Below are 13,709 nucleotides of genomic sequence, written 5' to 3' on the forward strand. Positions count from 1 at the left end.
CCTACTATCATGCTGCATCCTTTAGATAAGTCAGTAAATTATACACTAGTATACAGTTCTGGATATTCATAAGAAGTGTTTAAGTTAGCCTCCAATTGTCATTTCTTAGTTCTTTTTTTTTTTTTTTTTAATATATTTTATTGATTTTTTACAAAGAGGAAGGGAGAGAGATAGAGAGCCAGAAACGTCGATGAGAGAGAAACATCGACCAGCTGCCTCCTGTACACCCCCTACATGGGATGTGCCCGCAACCAATGTACATGCCCTTGACCGGAATTGAACCCGGGACCTTTCAGTCCGCAGACTGACGCTCTATCACTGAGCCAAACAGGTTTTGGCCATTTCTTAGTTCTTAAAGTTTGTCACTTGTAACAAAATTTTCTTGTCTTTTTATTTTGTTTTTCTACTGGTTTTGGACAAATTTACTGTAAATGACATTTTCCTAAGTTCTTATAAGAGGAAAAAAATAAAGCTTTCTTTCCTTTATCAGCATACAATTCTTGTTGTACATGATGTAATAATTTGAAGTTGCCAGAGACCAACCCTCAGAAAATCATTTGAGTTGAGTAATTGTGTTCGCTAGGGAGTTTGAGATAACCAGCCTATGAATCAACAAATCACTTAGGTTTTTTAATGGTTGTAGATGGTTATCTGTCTTTATGTTCAAGCTTGAATCAGAAGGAAATATTAATTCAATTGATATAATTTCCATTACAAAATTTTGTCTGCAGTATCTCAAACTGAATATGGACATTTTGGGGGCTTTTTTATTTATGGAGTGGTCAGAATTTATCAGGATGTTGGAATTGATTGTTCTAGGTACTTACCTATCAAACAGCAAGTTTTCTCTTTTAGTTAAATCTTTAATGATTCAATGTCTGTTATATTCAACCTCTGTTTGGAATAAAAAGCTGTTCTTACAGAATATATAATGTTATATAATGTAGTCCATATACACAAATGTTATATAATGTAGTCCCATAGGGGAGGATGGGAATGCTGTAATTAAGCCCCACTTGCACTGAGAGCAGAGAAGATGAAATAAATGAAGAAAATGGAAAGGTGAGAGAGGGAGGAAATCTGAGAATGTTTTTGATGTAGCTGTTCCTTGTATAATAGTTATTATTTTTAAAACGAAAAGGAGAGGAAAGGCACTCCAGGTAAAGGCATTATTAGAGACCAGACACTGAGGAAATAGAGTGCAGAGCATATTCATTATACAAAAAAGAGTTAAGTTTACCTGGTGTGGAGGAAGAGTGAGGAATACATACTAAGTGCTTGGTGAAATGTCTGATCAGGGAGTGAGTGAGTAGAAGATGTAGCTAGATGTGGAGGTAACATTTAATGTTTCTCAAATTTGTGCAGTTGCTAGACATTTAATTAAATCTCATAAATGAGTGATTTTACTCGTAGAATATTGATATTTTATACTAGTTGACTGGTGCATGAAATTTGTGCATGGAGGGGGGTGGTCCCCTCAGCCCTGCCTGCACCCTCTCCAATCGGGGTACCCTTGAGGGATGTCCGACTGCCAGTTGAGGCCTGATACCTGTGGGACATTCCCCGTGCAATCTCAGATTGCTGGCTCCTAACCGCGCACCTGCCTGCCTGCCTGACCACTTCTAACTGCCTCTGCCTGCCTGCCTGCCTGTTTGCCCCTAACTCCTCTGCTTGTCTGCCTGATTGCCCCTAACCTCTCTGCCTGCCTATCTGATAATCTTTAACTGCCTCTGCCTGCCTGATTACTCCTAACTGCCCTCCCCTGCCAGCCTGATCTAACCCCCAACTGCTCTCTCCTGCCGACCTGATCTTGCCCCAACTGCCTCTGCCTGCCTGATGACCCCTAAATCTCCTCCCCTGCCATTCTAATCTTGCCCTTAACGGCCCTCCCCTGCCGGCCTGATCTCACCCTGCCGACCTGATCTCTCCCCCAACTGCCTCTGCGTGCTTGATCACCCCTAACTGCCCTCCCCTGCTGGCCTGATCTCACCCCCCTCTGACAACTTGATCTCGCCCTCAACTGCCCTCCCTTGCTGGCCTGATCCTGCCCCAAACAGCTCTCCCCTCCAGCCTGATCTCACCCTGCTGACCTGATCCCACCACTAACTGCCTCTGCGTGCCTGATCACCCCCAACTGCCCTTCCCTGCCAGCCTGGTTGCCCCCAACTGTCCTCCCCACCAGCCTGGTTGCCCCCAACTGCCCTTCCCTGCTGGCATGATCTTGCCCCCAACTACCCTCCCCTGCCAGCCTGATCTTGCCCCTAACTGATCTCCCCTGCCGGCCTGATCGCCCCTAACTGCCTCTGCCTGCCTGATCACCCCTAACTGCCTCTACCTGCCTGATCACCCCTAACTACCTCTGCCTGCCTGATCACCCCTAACTGCCTCCCCTGACAGCCTGATCTCGCCCTAAACTGCCCTCCCCTGCAGGCTTGATCTTGCCCCCAACTGCCCTCCCCTGCCAGCCAATTTGGTTCTGATTGGTCGCTTTCTATGCCAGTCAATGTCAAAAGCTCCGCCTCCTAGGCAGCCTTTGGCTCCTCACAGTTTATGTAGATGTGGTTCTGATTGGTCGGTTTCTATGGCAGTCAGAATCTCTGGGCCTGTCTGAGAGGCGAGACTGCTAGTGAAGCTCTTAGAGAAAGAGAGGCAACAGCTGATCAACAGCTGCCAAGGAGGCTGCAGATCAGACCCTGCTTCTCTCTTGGACCTCTCCCTGGTTTGGATCCACAACCCCCTTGGCAGTCAGTGCTGTGTCGCTGTGCCCGCACCTGCGGCAGACTGCAGGATTGACTGCTAGCATTCAGTGCAGCCTCCAGTCAGTAGTTATGGGCCCTGGGTTTTTATATATTAGGATAATAAAAGGGTAATATGCAAATAGACCAAATGGCAGAATAACCAATCAAAGCGTAATATGCTAATGCTATGCTAAGACTGCTCAACTGCTTGCCATGATGTTCACTGACCACCAGGGGGCAGACAGTCGACTGGTTGACCAGTCACTATGATGTGCACTGACCACCAGGGGGCAGATGCTCCAACCAGTAGGTTAGCTTGCTGTTGGAGTCCCCCGATCGGGACTGAGTGAGATGGGTCAGACATGCCCTTGAGCCCTCCCACAGTCCCTCCCTGGCCTGATTGTGCACGGTGGGGGGGTCCCCTCAGTCTGACCTTCTCCCTCTTGAAATTCAGGACCTCTCGGGGGATGTCCGAGAGTCTGTTTCAGCCCATCCCGCTGGTTTGATGTAGCACCAGGCTAGTTAAACTCCATTAGTCCATTGTGTGGAGTCCACATGGTTGTGGCCACTTGGGTGAGTGCAGAGCAAGTGAGCCCATACGCCAGGAGTCAGGGGTGAGCAGCAAGAGAGAGAGGAAACTTTCTTTATTCAAGAGTTAAACACCAAATCTTCCTGGGCTGGCAGTGCCTTTGCCTACTTTGGCCAGTGACCTGCTCCCAGGTGTGATTGGCAGCATCTTCCCACATCACCCAGACCTTACTGGGCATGTGTTTAAATTGCAGCTTCCCTTTGCTCCTTTCCAGTTACTAATTAATAACTAGGTTATTACAATGGTACCAATAAGAGTGGACCTTTTTTCCTTGCTTGAACCTGAGGAAGATGGAAGTGATCCTATCAAAAACTCATTTTGGCTGGTAACTGATATTGTTCTACTGCTAAGGAAGTTTAAGCTTTTTGCTTTTTTTTTGTATAAAATATACACAAATAAATAATGGGCCTGGCCAGCATGGTTCAGTGGTTGAGTGTCAACTTATGAGCCAGGAGGTCAGGGACGATTCCCTGGCAGTACACATGCCTGGGATTCGGGGCTTGATCCCTGGTAGGCGACGTGCAGGAGGCTGCTGATCAATTATTCTCTCTCATCATTGATGTTTTCTTTTCTCTCTCTCCCCCTCTCCTTTCCTCTCTAAAATCAATAAAAATGTGTTAAAAAATAATGGCACATGGTAAAAAGAAATATTAATAAAAAAAAACCCCAATATCAATGAAATGGAATGGCAAGAGATGGGAAGCCTGAAAAACTTATCTATTGTAATAATCTAAATGGGAGGTAATTGTGTAAACTAGGGGGATAACAATGGAAGTGATAAAGAAGGCTCAATACAGAGATTTTGAAGGGAGAATTGACAGGCCTTTGTGATGTAGATAGGAAAGGGAGAGAATGATAGGAAGAAATAAAACATTACAGATGTTTTAAACCTGAGTTTTTGGAGATACCGTTAGTAAAAATAAGTAAGTATGTAAATAAATAAATAAAAATAAGTAAGTATGTAAATAAATAAATAAATAAATAAACAAACAAACAAATAAATAAATGGAAGGGTCAGAGAAGGAACTATTTTAGGTGGTGGTGCAGGGGGTTGGAGGGGGGGGAAGAGATGACTTCTGATTTGGACATGTTCAACTTTTTATAAAAGTGGGACAATTTGTAATTATTGATAATTTGGTTTCAGGGTTTACAAGATTTGTGATTTATCAGATCAAAAGTAATGTTTGAAGTTCTGTCAGAGAAGGGGGTGAGAATACCATGGGAAGTGCTATAGAAAAGAGCAGGAAGGTCTGATTTAAACTTTAGGGAATGCCCACTTTTATTTTTTTATTTTTTTTAAATATATTTTATTGATTTTTTTTTGACCCCCCTCCCTCCCTCCCACACATCTCCTCCCTCCCCAGAGTTTTGTGTCCATTGGTTGCACTTATATGCATGTATACAAGTCCTTCGGTTGATCTATTATCTCCCCCAGATCTTCCTCCCCTCCCCGCTGTAATTTGACAGTCTACTTGTTGATATACTGTCTCTATATCTATCTTATGGTTCATCAGTTTATAATGTTCTTTATTATCCACAAATGAGTGAGGTCATGTGGTGTTTCTCTTTCATTGATTGGCTTATTTCACTCAGCATGATGTTCTCCAATTCCATCCAGGATGCTGCAAATGATGAGAAATCCTTCTTTTTTATGGCAGCATAGTATTCCATTGTGTAGATGTACCATAGTTTTTGGATCCAATCCATGGACACTTAGGCTGTTTCCAAATTCTGGCTATTGTAGATTGTGCTGCTATGAACATAGGGGTGCATATATCCTTTCTGATTGGTGTTTCTAGTTTCTTGGGATATATTCCTAGAAGTGGGATTACTGGGTCAAATGGGAGTTCCATTTTCAGTTTCTTGAGGAAACTCCACACTGTTCTCCACAGTGGTTGCACCAGTCTACATTCCCACCAGCAGTGCACGAGGGTTCCTTTTTCTCCGCAACCTCGCCAACACTTGTCGTTTGTTGATTTGTTGATGTTGGCCATTCTGACAGGTGTGAGATGGTACCGCATTGTTGTTTTGATTTGCATCTCTCGGATAATTAGTGACTTTGAGCATGTTTTCATGTGCTTTTTGGCCTTCCTTCTGTCTTCTTTTGAAAATATTCTATTTAGGTCCATTGCCCATTTTTTAATTGGATCATTCATCTTCCTTTTATTTAGTTGTATAAGCTGTTTGTAGATGTTGGAGATTAAACCTTTATCAGTGGTAACATTTGCAAATATGTTCTCCCACACGGTGGGCTTTCTTGTTGTTTTGTTGATGGTTTCTTTTGCTGTAAAAAAGCTTTTTATTTTGATGTAGTCCCATTTGTTTATTTTCTCTTTAGCTTCCATTGCACTAGGGGTAGTATCAGTGAAGAAGTTCTTTTGGCATACGTCTGAGATTTTGTTGCCTGTGGATGCTTCTAGTATTTTTATGGTTTCTCGTCTGATGTTTAAGTCCTGTATCCATTTTGAGTTTATTTTTGTGTATGGTGTAAGTTGGTGATCTAGTTTCATTCTTTTGCATGTATCTGTCCAATTTTCCCAACACCATTTATTGAAGAGACTGTCTTGACTCCATTGTATATTAGTGCCTCCTTTGTCAAATATTAATTGAGCATAGTGATTTGGGTTGATATCTGGGTTCTCGATTCGATTCCATTGATCTATATGTCTGTTTTTGTGCCAGTACCAGGCTGTTTTGAGAACAGTGGCTTTGTAATACAGTTTGAAGTCTGGTATTGAGATACCTCCTACTTTACTCTTCTTTCTCAGGATTGCTGTGGCTATTCGGGGTCTTTTATTGTTCCAAATGAACTTTTGGAGAGTTCTTTCTAGGTCAGTGAAATATGCCGTTGGTATTTTAATGGGGAGTGCATTGAACTTATAGATTGCTTTAGGAAGTATGGACATTTTGATGATGTTGATTCTACCAATCCATGAACATGGTATGTTCTTCCATCTGTTTACATCTTCCTCTATTTCTTTTTTCAGTGTCGTGTAGTTTTCCGCGTATAGGTCATTTACTTCCTTAGTTAAGTTTAGGGAATGCCCACTTTTAATAAAGTAGGAAAAAATAGAGAAAATGAGCTGTCAGCAATAGGTCTACTGTTCATTTATCATTCTTTCATTTTATTCATTCTCTTGTTTTCTTAATTCACCCAACGAATGCAGGATTGTATAGTATCAGGGCAGCCAGAGTTGGATGTTGTTGAAAAGAAGAATAAGGCCTATGGGAAGAGCTAGTAAGTTTTGAAATTAGGAGATTTCTTTAGAAAGTGAATGTCCCATGAAGTAAAATTGTGGTGGCAGGGTAAAGAGCAGTACCATGTTCTGGTGGTAATCAAGGAGAGGCAGCAGTTGTAAATTATTAATTGTAGAGACATTTAGTAGTGAAAGGTTGAAAAATTTTTAATTAGGACAGTAGGTATAGGTGATAAGTTCAAGGTGGCCTTCGTTGTTGTTTTTTAAAGAATATCAGATATCTCTGTGTGGTTATAGTTAAATGGAAAAGAGCCCTTGAGGAAGGGATGTTTGAAAGGTAATACTTACAATAATTTACATAACACTTACAGTATGCCAGACATTGATATTAGCACTTTGTATGTATTAACTAATTTCAGTCCATATAATAACCAATAAGATAGTACAGATATAGTACAGATATAGTTTGGAATTGTTACTGGTGGAGTTCTTGGATGGTGTGAGGAAAATAATTTCCTGAGGCCTCCATGGGAAGATGGGGTTTCATAGAAAGCTTTATTGATGGTGTAAATTAGGGGGATTCCTCTCTAAGGGCCCATCTCTGTCCATCTCACATGGGAGAAATCCAATCTTGTCTTCAGCAGGGCCAGAATTAGGGCCACTGCCCAGAATTTCTGCTCCATATGTAAAGTAGTCCAGTCTAGCATCCTGCATGTCCAAGGGCCATGTGACTACTTAAGGCCACATGGCTATGGAGATGAGTGCACGGGTGAGTGGTCGTCACAGAGCAAGAGAAACAAGAACAAGAGCTCAAGAGCGAGAGAACTATCTGTCTGGGGATTTTAACCTTTCAAGATTAAAATCCAGGCTCGCATTGGGATCTACCCCCTAGCCAACCCATTGTTCCCCAAGTAGACTGACAGCAAGCACCTTCCCTACGTCACCCTGACTTCACTGTCCATCACCCCCTTTGTTTGGTCCATTCCCCCAGTGATCTTCAGGGAAAGGACAGGTGGTTCCCTGGGGAGCATAAAGCTATAGCTTCCTAGTGAAGCTGCTCAGGTGTCCATGCTCATAATGTCTGGCCTCCTCTTGGCTCTCTTTCTGTTATTAATATTAATAAATTAGCTAAATATGACTATAACATAATTATTGACATGTGGAGTATACTAAGGAATCAAGGTAATTGCCTGTTGATTTATCAGGGAAAATATAGTTTCTTAAGTAAATTACAATAGAATAACAGAATCTAGAGATGTGAGCAACTTTCCTGGTTAAACTGTTTGGTGCACTTTGACTTCTAATGTTAGGGTTACTTTTGGCTTTAATCACTAGAAATGGCTTACTTACTGTTCCTTCATTAGAAACAGAGATACTCTTCATGGTTTTTCCATTTGAATCATTGATTAGTTGAACACGGTCATTCTTTGATTACCTTCAAAAATGTTACCCTATTCCTTGTTATAGGTTCAGTTGTTTGCCTATTTAAGTTAAACTGCTCTTTATTGATTGATTGATTGATTGATTTGAGAGAGAGAGAGAGAGAGAGACGAGAGAGAGAAAGAATCAATTTGTTGTTCCATTTATCTATGCATTCTCTGCTTGATTCTTGTATGTACCCTGACCAGAGATTTACCCACAACCTTAGCTTATCAGGATGATGCTCTAATCAACTGAGCTCCCTGGCCAGGGCTGAAATTTTGTATTGATATTTTTAAAATAATTGTAAAATTCAAATGTTTCTCCAAGCACTTAGCTAAATTGTCCTGACATATCACTTATCCTATGTGAGGTTTATTGTTCTTTTTATACAATTAGAGGACTTATTCCTGGTAACTTACAACTTTCTGGTATTCTGAGGTCCCCAAACCAAAATATACTTTTCTGCTTTTAGGCATAGCAGGTCACTCACCAAGTGAACTTATTCATTGCTTATTTTGAAAACTTGCTAGTACTCTCACTTGTCTATCACATTAAATCTCAGCCATTGTGTGAAATAGGCATTGTGTCACTGTATCACAGACCTGGAAAACAAAGTTCAGGACATCTGAGTAGTTTAGGATTTTACAAAGCAGTAAAAATGTGGAAATTGAACCCATGTCTTCTAACTCAAAGTCTAGTCTTAGTTCTTTTTGTAAATTATTACAATTATTCTATATCACTTGCTCCTTATAGCAACTTGACATTATACTGTATTTGAGCTGTCCTTTTCACAGAAATGCATTCGTTTTATTCCATATTATTTTGCCATTATATCTATACTTGTATCTATCTATCTATCTATCTATCTATTTATCTATCTATCTATCTTGTTTGAGATTGCCAATATTATCTGGAATTATACTATTATTTACAAGGTTAGTAATTTCAGTTATAATTTTGCATTGAATCATTGATATGCATATAGTACAAGGTAATTTTTACATAACTTTAAATTTTTTTATTTTGTAGATATCAATTCCTTTTCAGATTAAAAACATAATTTAAAACTTCGAAAAGTTGTAAGAAATGGTACAAAGAATTCTCATATACCCTTTAGCCAGATTTAGATGTTAACATTTAAAAAATATATATATATATTATTGATTTTTTTACAGAGAGGAGGAGAGAGGGATAGAGAGATAGAAATGTCGATGAGAGAGAAACATCAATCAGCTGCCTCTTGCACACCCCCTACTGGAGATGTGCCCACAACCAAGGTACATGCCCTTGACCAGAATTGAACCTGGGACTTTTCAGTCCGCAGGCTGACGCTCTATCCACTGAGCCAAACCGGTTTCGGCTAGATGTTAACATTTTGTTATATTGATTTGCTTTACCTTTTTCTCTTTCTCTCCCTCTTCATATATACTTATAAATACATACACTCGCTGAATCTGGTTTGGCTCAGTGGATAGAGCGTCAGTCTGTGGATTGAAAGGTCCCAGGTTTGATTCCGGTCAAGGGCATTGTACATTGGTTGCAGGCACATCCCTGGTAGGAGGTGTGCAGGAGGCAGCTGGTCGATGTTTCTCTCTCATCGATGTTTCTAACTCTCTATCACTCTCCCTTCCTCTCTGTAAAAAATCAATAATATATATATATATATATATATATATATATATATATATATATATATAAATACATACACTCTCCATATATACATATATGCTTATAATTTTTTTCTGAACCATTTATGAGTAAGTTATAGACATTATGTTCTTTTACCCCTAAAAAATTTACCCCTAAGTTCTTATCTTTCTTTTTTTTTTTTTTTTTTTTTTAAATGTTTCTTAAACAGTTAGAGAGAAAGAGAAAGGGAGAAGGAGAGCAAGAGATAGAGAGGGAGAGAGATACTGATGTGAGAGAGAAACATTGATCTGCTGCCTCCCACACGAGGGAACGAATCTGCAACCCGGGCATATGCCCTGACCAGGAATTAAACCAGCAACCTTTCTGTGCATGGGATGATGTTCAGCCAACTGAGCCACACCAACCAGAGCATGTTTTTCTTCTTTTAAATAGGTTATTAGAGCCATGTGAGTAGAACTCTTATTTTCTCATGTGTCATTAGTAGATGACATTGGAAAAGAATCATGTTGGTTGGTGCTAGCCCTGCCACTTAAGTGAAATATTTTGTCATCAGGACTTCTTTGGACCATTTGTTATTGCCTCTCTGGGCTTTGTTCTTTTTGGCTCTCACCTCTAGTTTCTGACACACCTAGAATGTGAGAGCTGATTGCCTTACTCTACATAATACTGCCATTCAGAGCCTGGAATCTTTTCTTCTGCTGTTGCCTATTTTTCCTTTGCTCCCTAAACTCAGGGGTGTGTCCTTGGGGCAGGCTGAGTTTCAGTGAGCTCCTAATGTGGACATTGGAAGCCCCACCTGCCTGCCAAGTCCTTTTGGCTGTGAGCAAAGTGGAGGCTTGGTACTTGTCATTCCTCTGCAGCAGTTGAGCAGAAGGAATGTTGCAGGGCTTGTTGGAAGTTGTTTAGCACCTTGTGTGGGTGTGTGTGAGGGTGGGTGTGTAGCATTGAGGGTCTTGTGTAGTTTGTGTTGGAGACCTGAAATTGTATCATGCTAATTAGGCAGTATTTATTGAATACATCCTATGACAAATACTGTGATAGGAGCTCTTGGAATCTATATATATAAAAGCCTAAGCGACAGTTACAACCAAAAAGACTGGAATGACTAGTCTACCAGTTGCTATGATGGGCACTAACCACCAGGGAACAGATGCTTAATGCAGGACTGCCCCCTAGTGGTCAGTGTGCTCACACAGCCAACCTCCCATGGCCCCCATCAGCCCCTGGTGCTAAACCATTCCTAGAGACCTGCTTCTGGGTTGGGGTTTCATACATAGCAGAGCAGCTCCCTTGCTGTGATCCATTGAAAGTCAGCCCTGGACACAACGACTTGTCTGGCTTCTGTCCTCTCCCTACCCTGGTGTCTGTACCCGGCGTCTGTTCCTTCTGCACCTGGGCCGGGCAACCATTGCCTCCTCTGCAGACCCCGCCGGGGTCTTAGGTCCTGGGCTGGAATGGGGAGCTGGAGGTGGGTGGCGGCAGAAGTTGTCTCTTTCTCGGGGGGCCAAGGGCTGGCGGCTAACCCCCCGTAGTCCCTCCTTCCCCCACAACCAGCCAACCTCCCACTGTGGCCCCTCTCATGGCGGGCCAACCTCCCACAGTCCCTCCCCCCATCCCTGTGCATGAATCTTGCACTGGGCCTCTAGGAGTATAACAAAATACTTACGTAATTAAATCACAGTATATTAGGCAAACAATTCTAGCTCTGCCACTTACCAGCTTTGATTTGGGCAAGTTAATTAATGTCTTTAAGCCTCACTTTACATTCTATAAAATATAGCTATTAAATCTTACATGATAGGGCTATTGTGGAAATTGAATAAAGCATTTAAGTATAGTGTTTAGCACATGTCTGATACTAGTTAGGATTTCCTTTCATACAGTCATATTTAGGATTTATGACTTACACCATATAAAACAAATAGAGAGTAATAAAACAAATAGAGAATAATATAACTCTACAGTGTGTAATCAAATACTTAAATTATGACATGTAAATTATAAATCGTCTGGGAATTTAGAGAAGAGAAAGAACAGTCTTGTGCAACCATTTAATGTTTCTGTGCCTCAGTTTTTCCAGCGGACACACACTGTGGAGATGCTAGGTGACATCCCCGAGAATGATTAAGGTATTACAGCAGTTAGCTTTTTTAGGTGGTTTATGTGATGGTGGAAAAAAAGGAGAAGCTTGAGGAGCTGTTAGAAACCAAATTTGGCACTTATTCTTAATTTTTTCCTTATGTGGTCATGGCAACCTTATAGGAAAATTTGAAGCTGGAGATTAGAAGCATTACCTTCCAAGGAAGGTGCTTGCTTTGGTATTTTAATTAGCTGAGAACTCATGTTGGTCAAGGATGGCCTCTGATTGTAAGCACCTTGGATATAATATGAGTATTAAGTGATTTGTAGCCCAAATTATCTCTCTGATCTTCTGGCAAAAATATAACATACTAACAGACAGGGCAGGATAACATTTAGTTCTCTGGGACTGATGTTAAGGGCATACGGCTTACTTACCACGAGTAGTTCTCTGGGATGTGACCTCTTTACTTGAACAGAGTCCAGACTGATAACTTGGCCCTCCCAACTTTTAAGTAGCCATGAATATGTAAAATACCTTTGAAAATTTCTTTACTTACAATATCCAAAAGAAATTGGATTTCAACTCCTTGTTTGGTGTGTACGTACTTGGTAATTTTTTTGTTAGCCTGATTTTGGAAAGTGTGTATTTCCTTTTAGTTTTTGTCTAGATCAATTTTCTTCTAGAAAATTTCAGAGAAGTTTCCCATGAAAGTAAAGCTGCTCATACTCCCCCTCTTTGGTTTCTCCTTTTTGTTGTTAGTTTTTTTTTTTTTTTTTTTTCTTCTTGGAATTGTTTGCCAAGGTTTCAAGTTTATAGTGAGAGGTGAGGCAACGTTGATCTTGGCAGAAAAGCACAAAGCCAGTAGAGTCATTAAGTGACGCAAGCTTTTGCTTTTTTTTCCCCCCCCCCCCCTCTTTTCTTTCTGTTAAAGCTCTCTGGCACAGCTGGCTATTCTAGTCACAGAGGAAAAGAGGAGAAGAAGTTCAGGGTGGAATGATAGAAGATGTTTGGAGCATATTAGAAAACAGCAGCAGCAACAGCAAATGCCCCATATAATTCAAACAAGCTTCTTAGCTCTGTGGAATCTGTGTCAGTTGCTTAGAACTTGAGTTTTTACTTCAGAGGATGATGGGACAAGGCAAAAGAAGGCGAGGAGGTTTGTGTTGGATTCTTGCTTATCTGTCTGCCTCTCCTTCCAGTTGGAAAAATCTTCAATCCACAAGAAGCGTTGTTAACAAGCCTAAGGAATACATCTTACCCTGATCCTGGATTCTGTTGGAATTGAAGATTACAGCCACTTCACCAGGATTTTATGGAGGTAGTTCAAGAAAAATAGAAGGAAACAATACTCAAGAATTTCTCTGTTTATATAATCCTGTGCCATGTTAAATTTTGGGCATTGTTTGGAGCAAGTTGGGGACAGCTCTTTTATGTGGATCTAAGTGGATACCTGCATTCCTCGAGCTACATATGTGATGTTTGGAAGGCTGTAAACTCAAATTCTTTCAACACATTTTCATTAAACTCCGGATTCCCCTTCTATTAAGGACTTCAGCAGACAGAAACTCCCTCATCAAAAGACACAAAACGTCCTCTGTGTTTTCAGGCTAAATGTGAACAATCATGTCTTGGAAGAGAAATTATTTTTCAGGGGGCCGTGGCAGTGTCCAAGGGATGTTTGCACCTCGAAGCTCAACCTCTATAGCCCCCAGCAAAGGCCTCAGCAATGAGCCAGGACAAAACAGCTGCTTCCTCAATAGTGCCTTGCAGGTAAGGGCTATTCCTTTCTTTTTGGTAAATGTATTTTAGTTGCTGATGCTGTATTTCTAATAACTCTTAAATGTAATACTTGACAGTTTCTGTTTGAGGTCAGCACCCTGAGATCATTTTTTAGGTTTATCTGTGTGATCTTAGGCAAGACGCCTTATCTCTGAGTCTCAATTACCTCAGTGGTAAAAAGGGGATTAATATGATAATGAAATAATAACTGTAACTACTACTACTTACCTGCCTAAAAGGGAGGAGATACA

At 40.9% G+C, this 13,709-nt stretch overlaps 2 protein-coding genes across 14 annotated transcripts in view; one reads left to right on the plus strand and one right to left on the minus strand.

Moving 5' to 3' along the window:
* NUDT13 (nudix hydrolase 13) overlaps positions 1–13,709 on the minus strand; it is a 438,779-nt gene that overhangs the window by 66,077 nt on the left and 358,993 nt on the right. The window lies entirely within an intron of this gene.
* Positions 1–13,709, plus strand: part of USP54 (ubiquitin specific peptidase 54) — a 114,541-nt gene that overhangs the window by 30,114 nt on the left and 70,718 nt on the right. For all 13 annotated transcript variants that reach the window (XR_014796860.1, XR_014796861.1, XM_084904908.1 and 10 more), the window contains exon 2: positions 12,879–13,449. Coding sequence is in view for 11 of the 13 variants with exons in the window: in XM_084904908.1 (XP_084761034.1) it covers positions 13,303–13,449 (147 nt within the window). In the remaining 2 variants the exon portion in view is untranslated. The remainder of the gene's footprint in view (positions 1–12,878; positions 13,450–13,709) is intronic.

Source organism: Pipistrellus hanaki, assembly GCF_964339955.1.
Source record: "Pipistrellus hanaki genome assembly, chromosome: 14".
Classification (NCBI taxonomy): domain Eukaryota; kingdom Metazoa; phylum Chordata; class Mammalia; order Chiroptera; family Vespertilionidae; genus Pipistrellus; species Pipistrellus hanaki.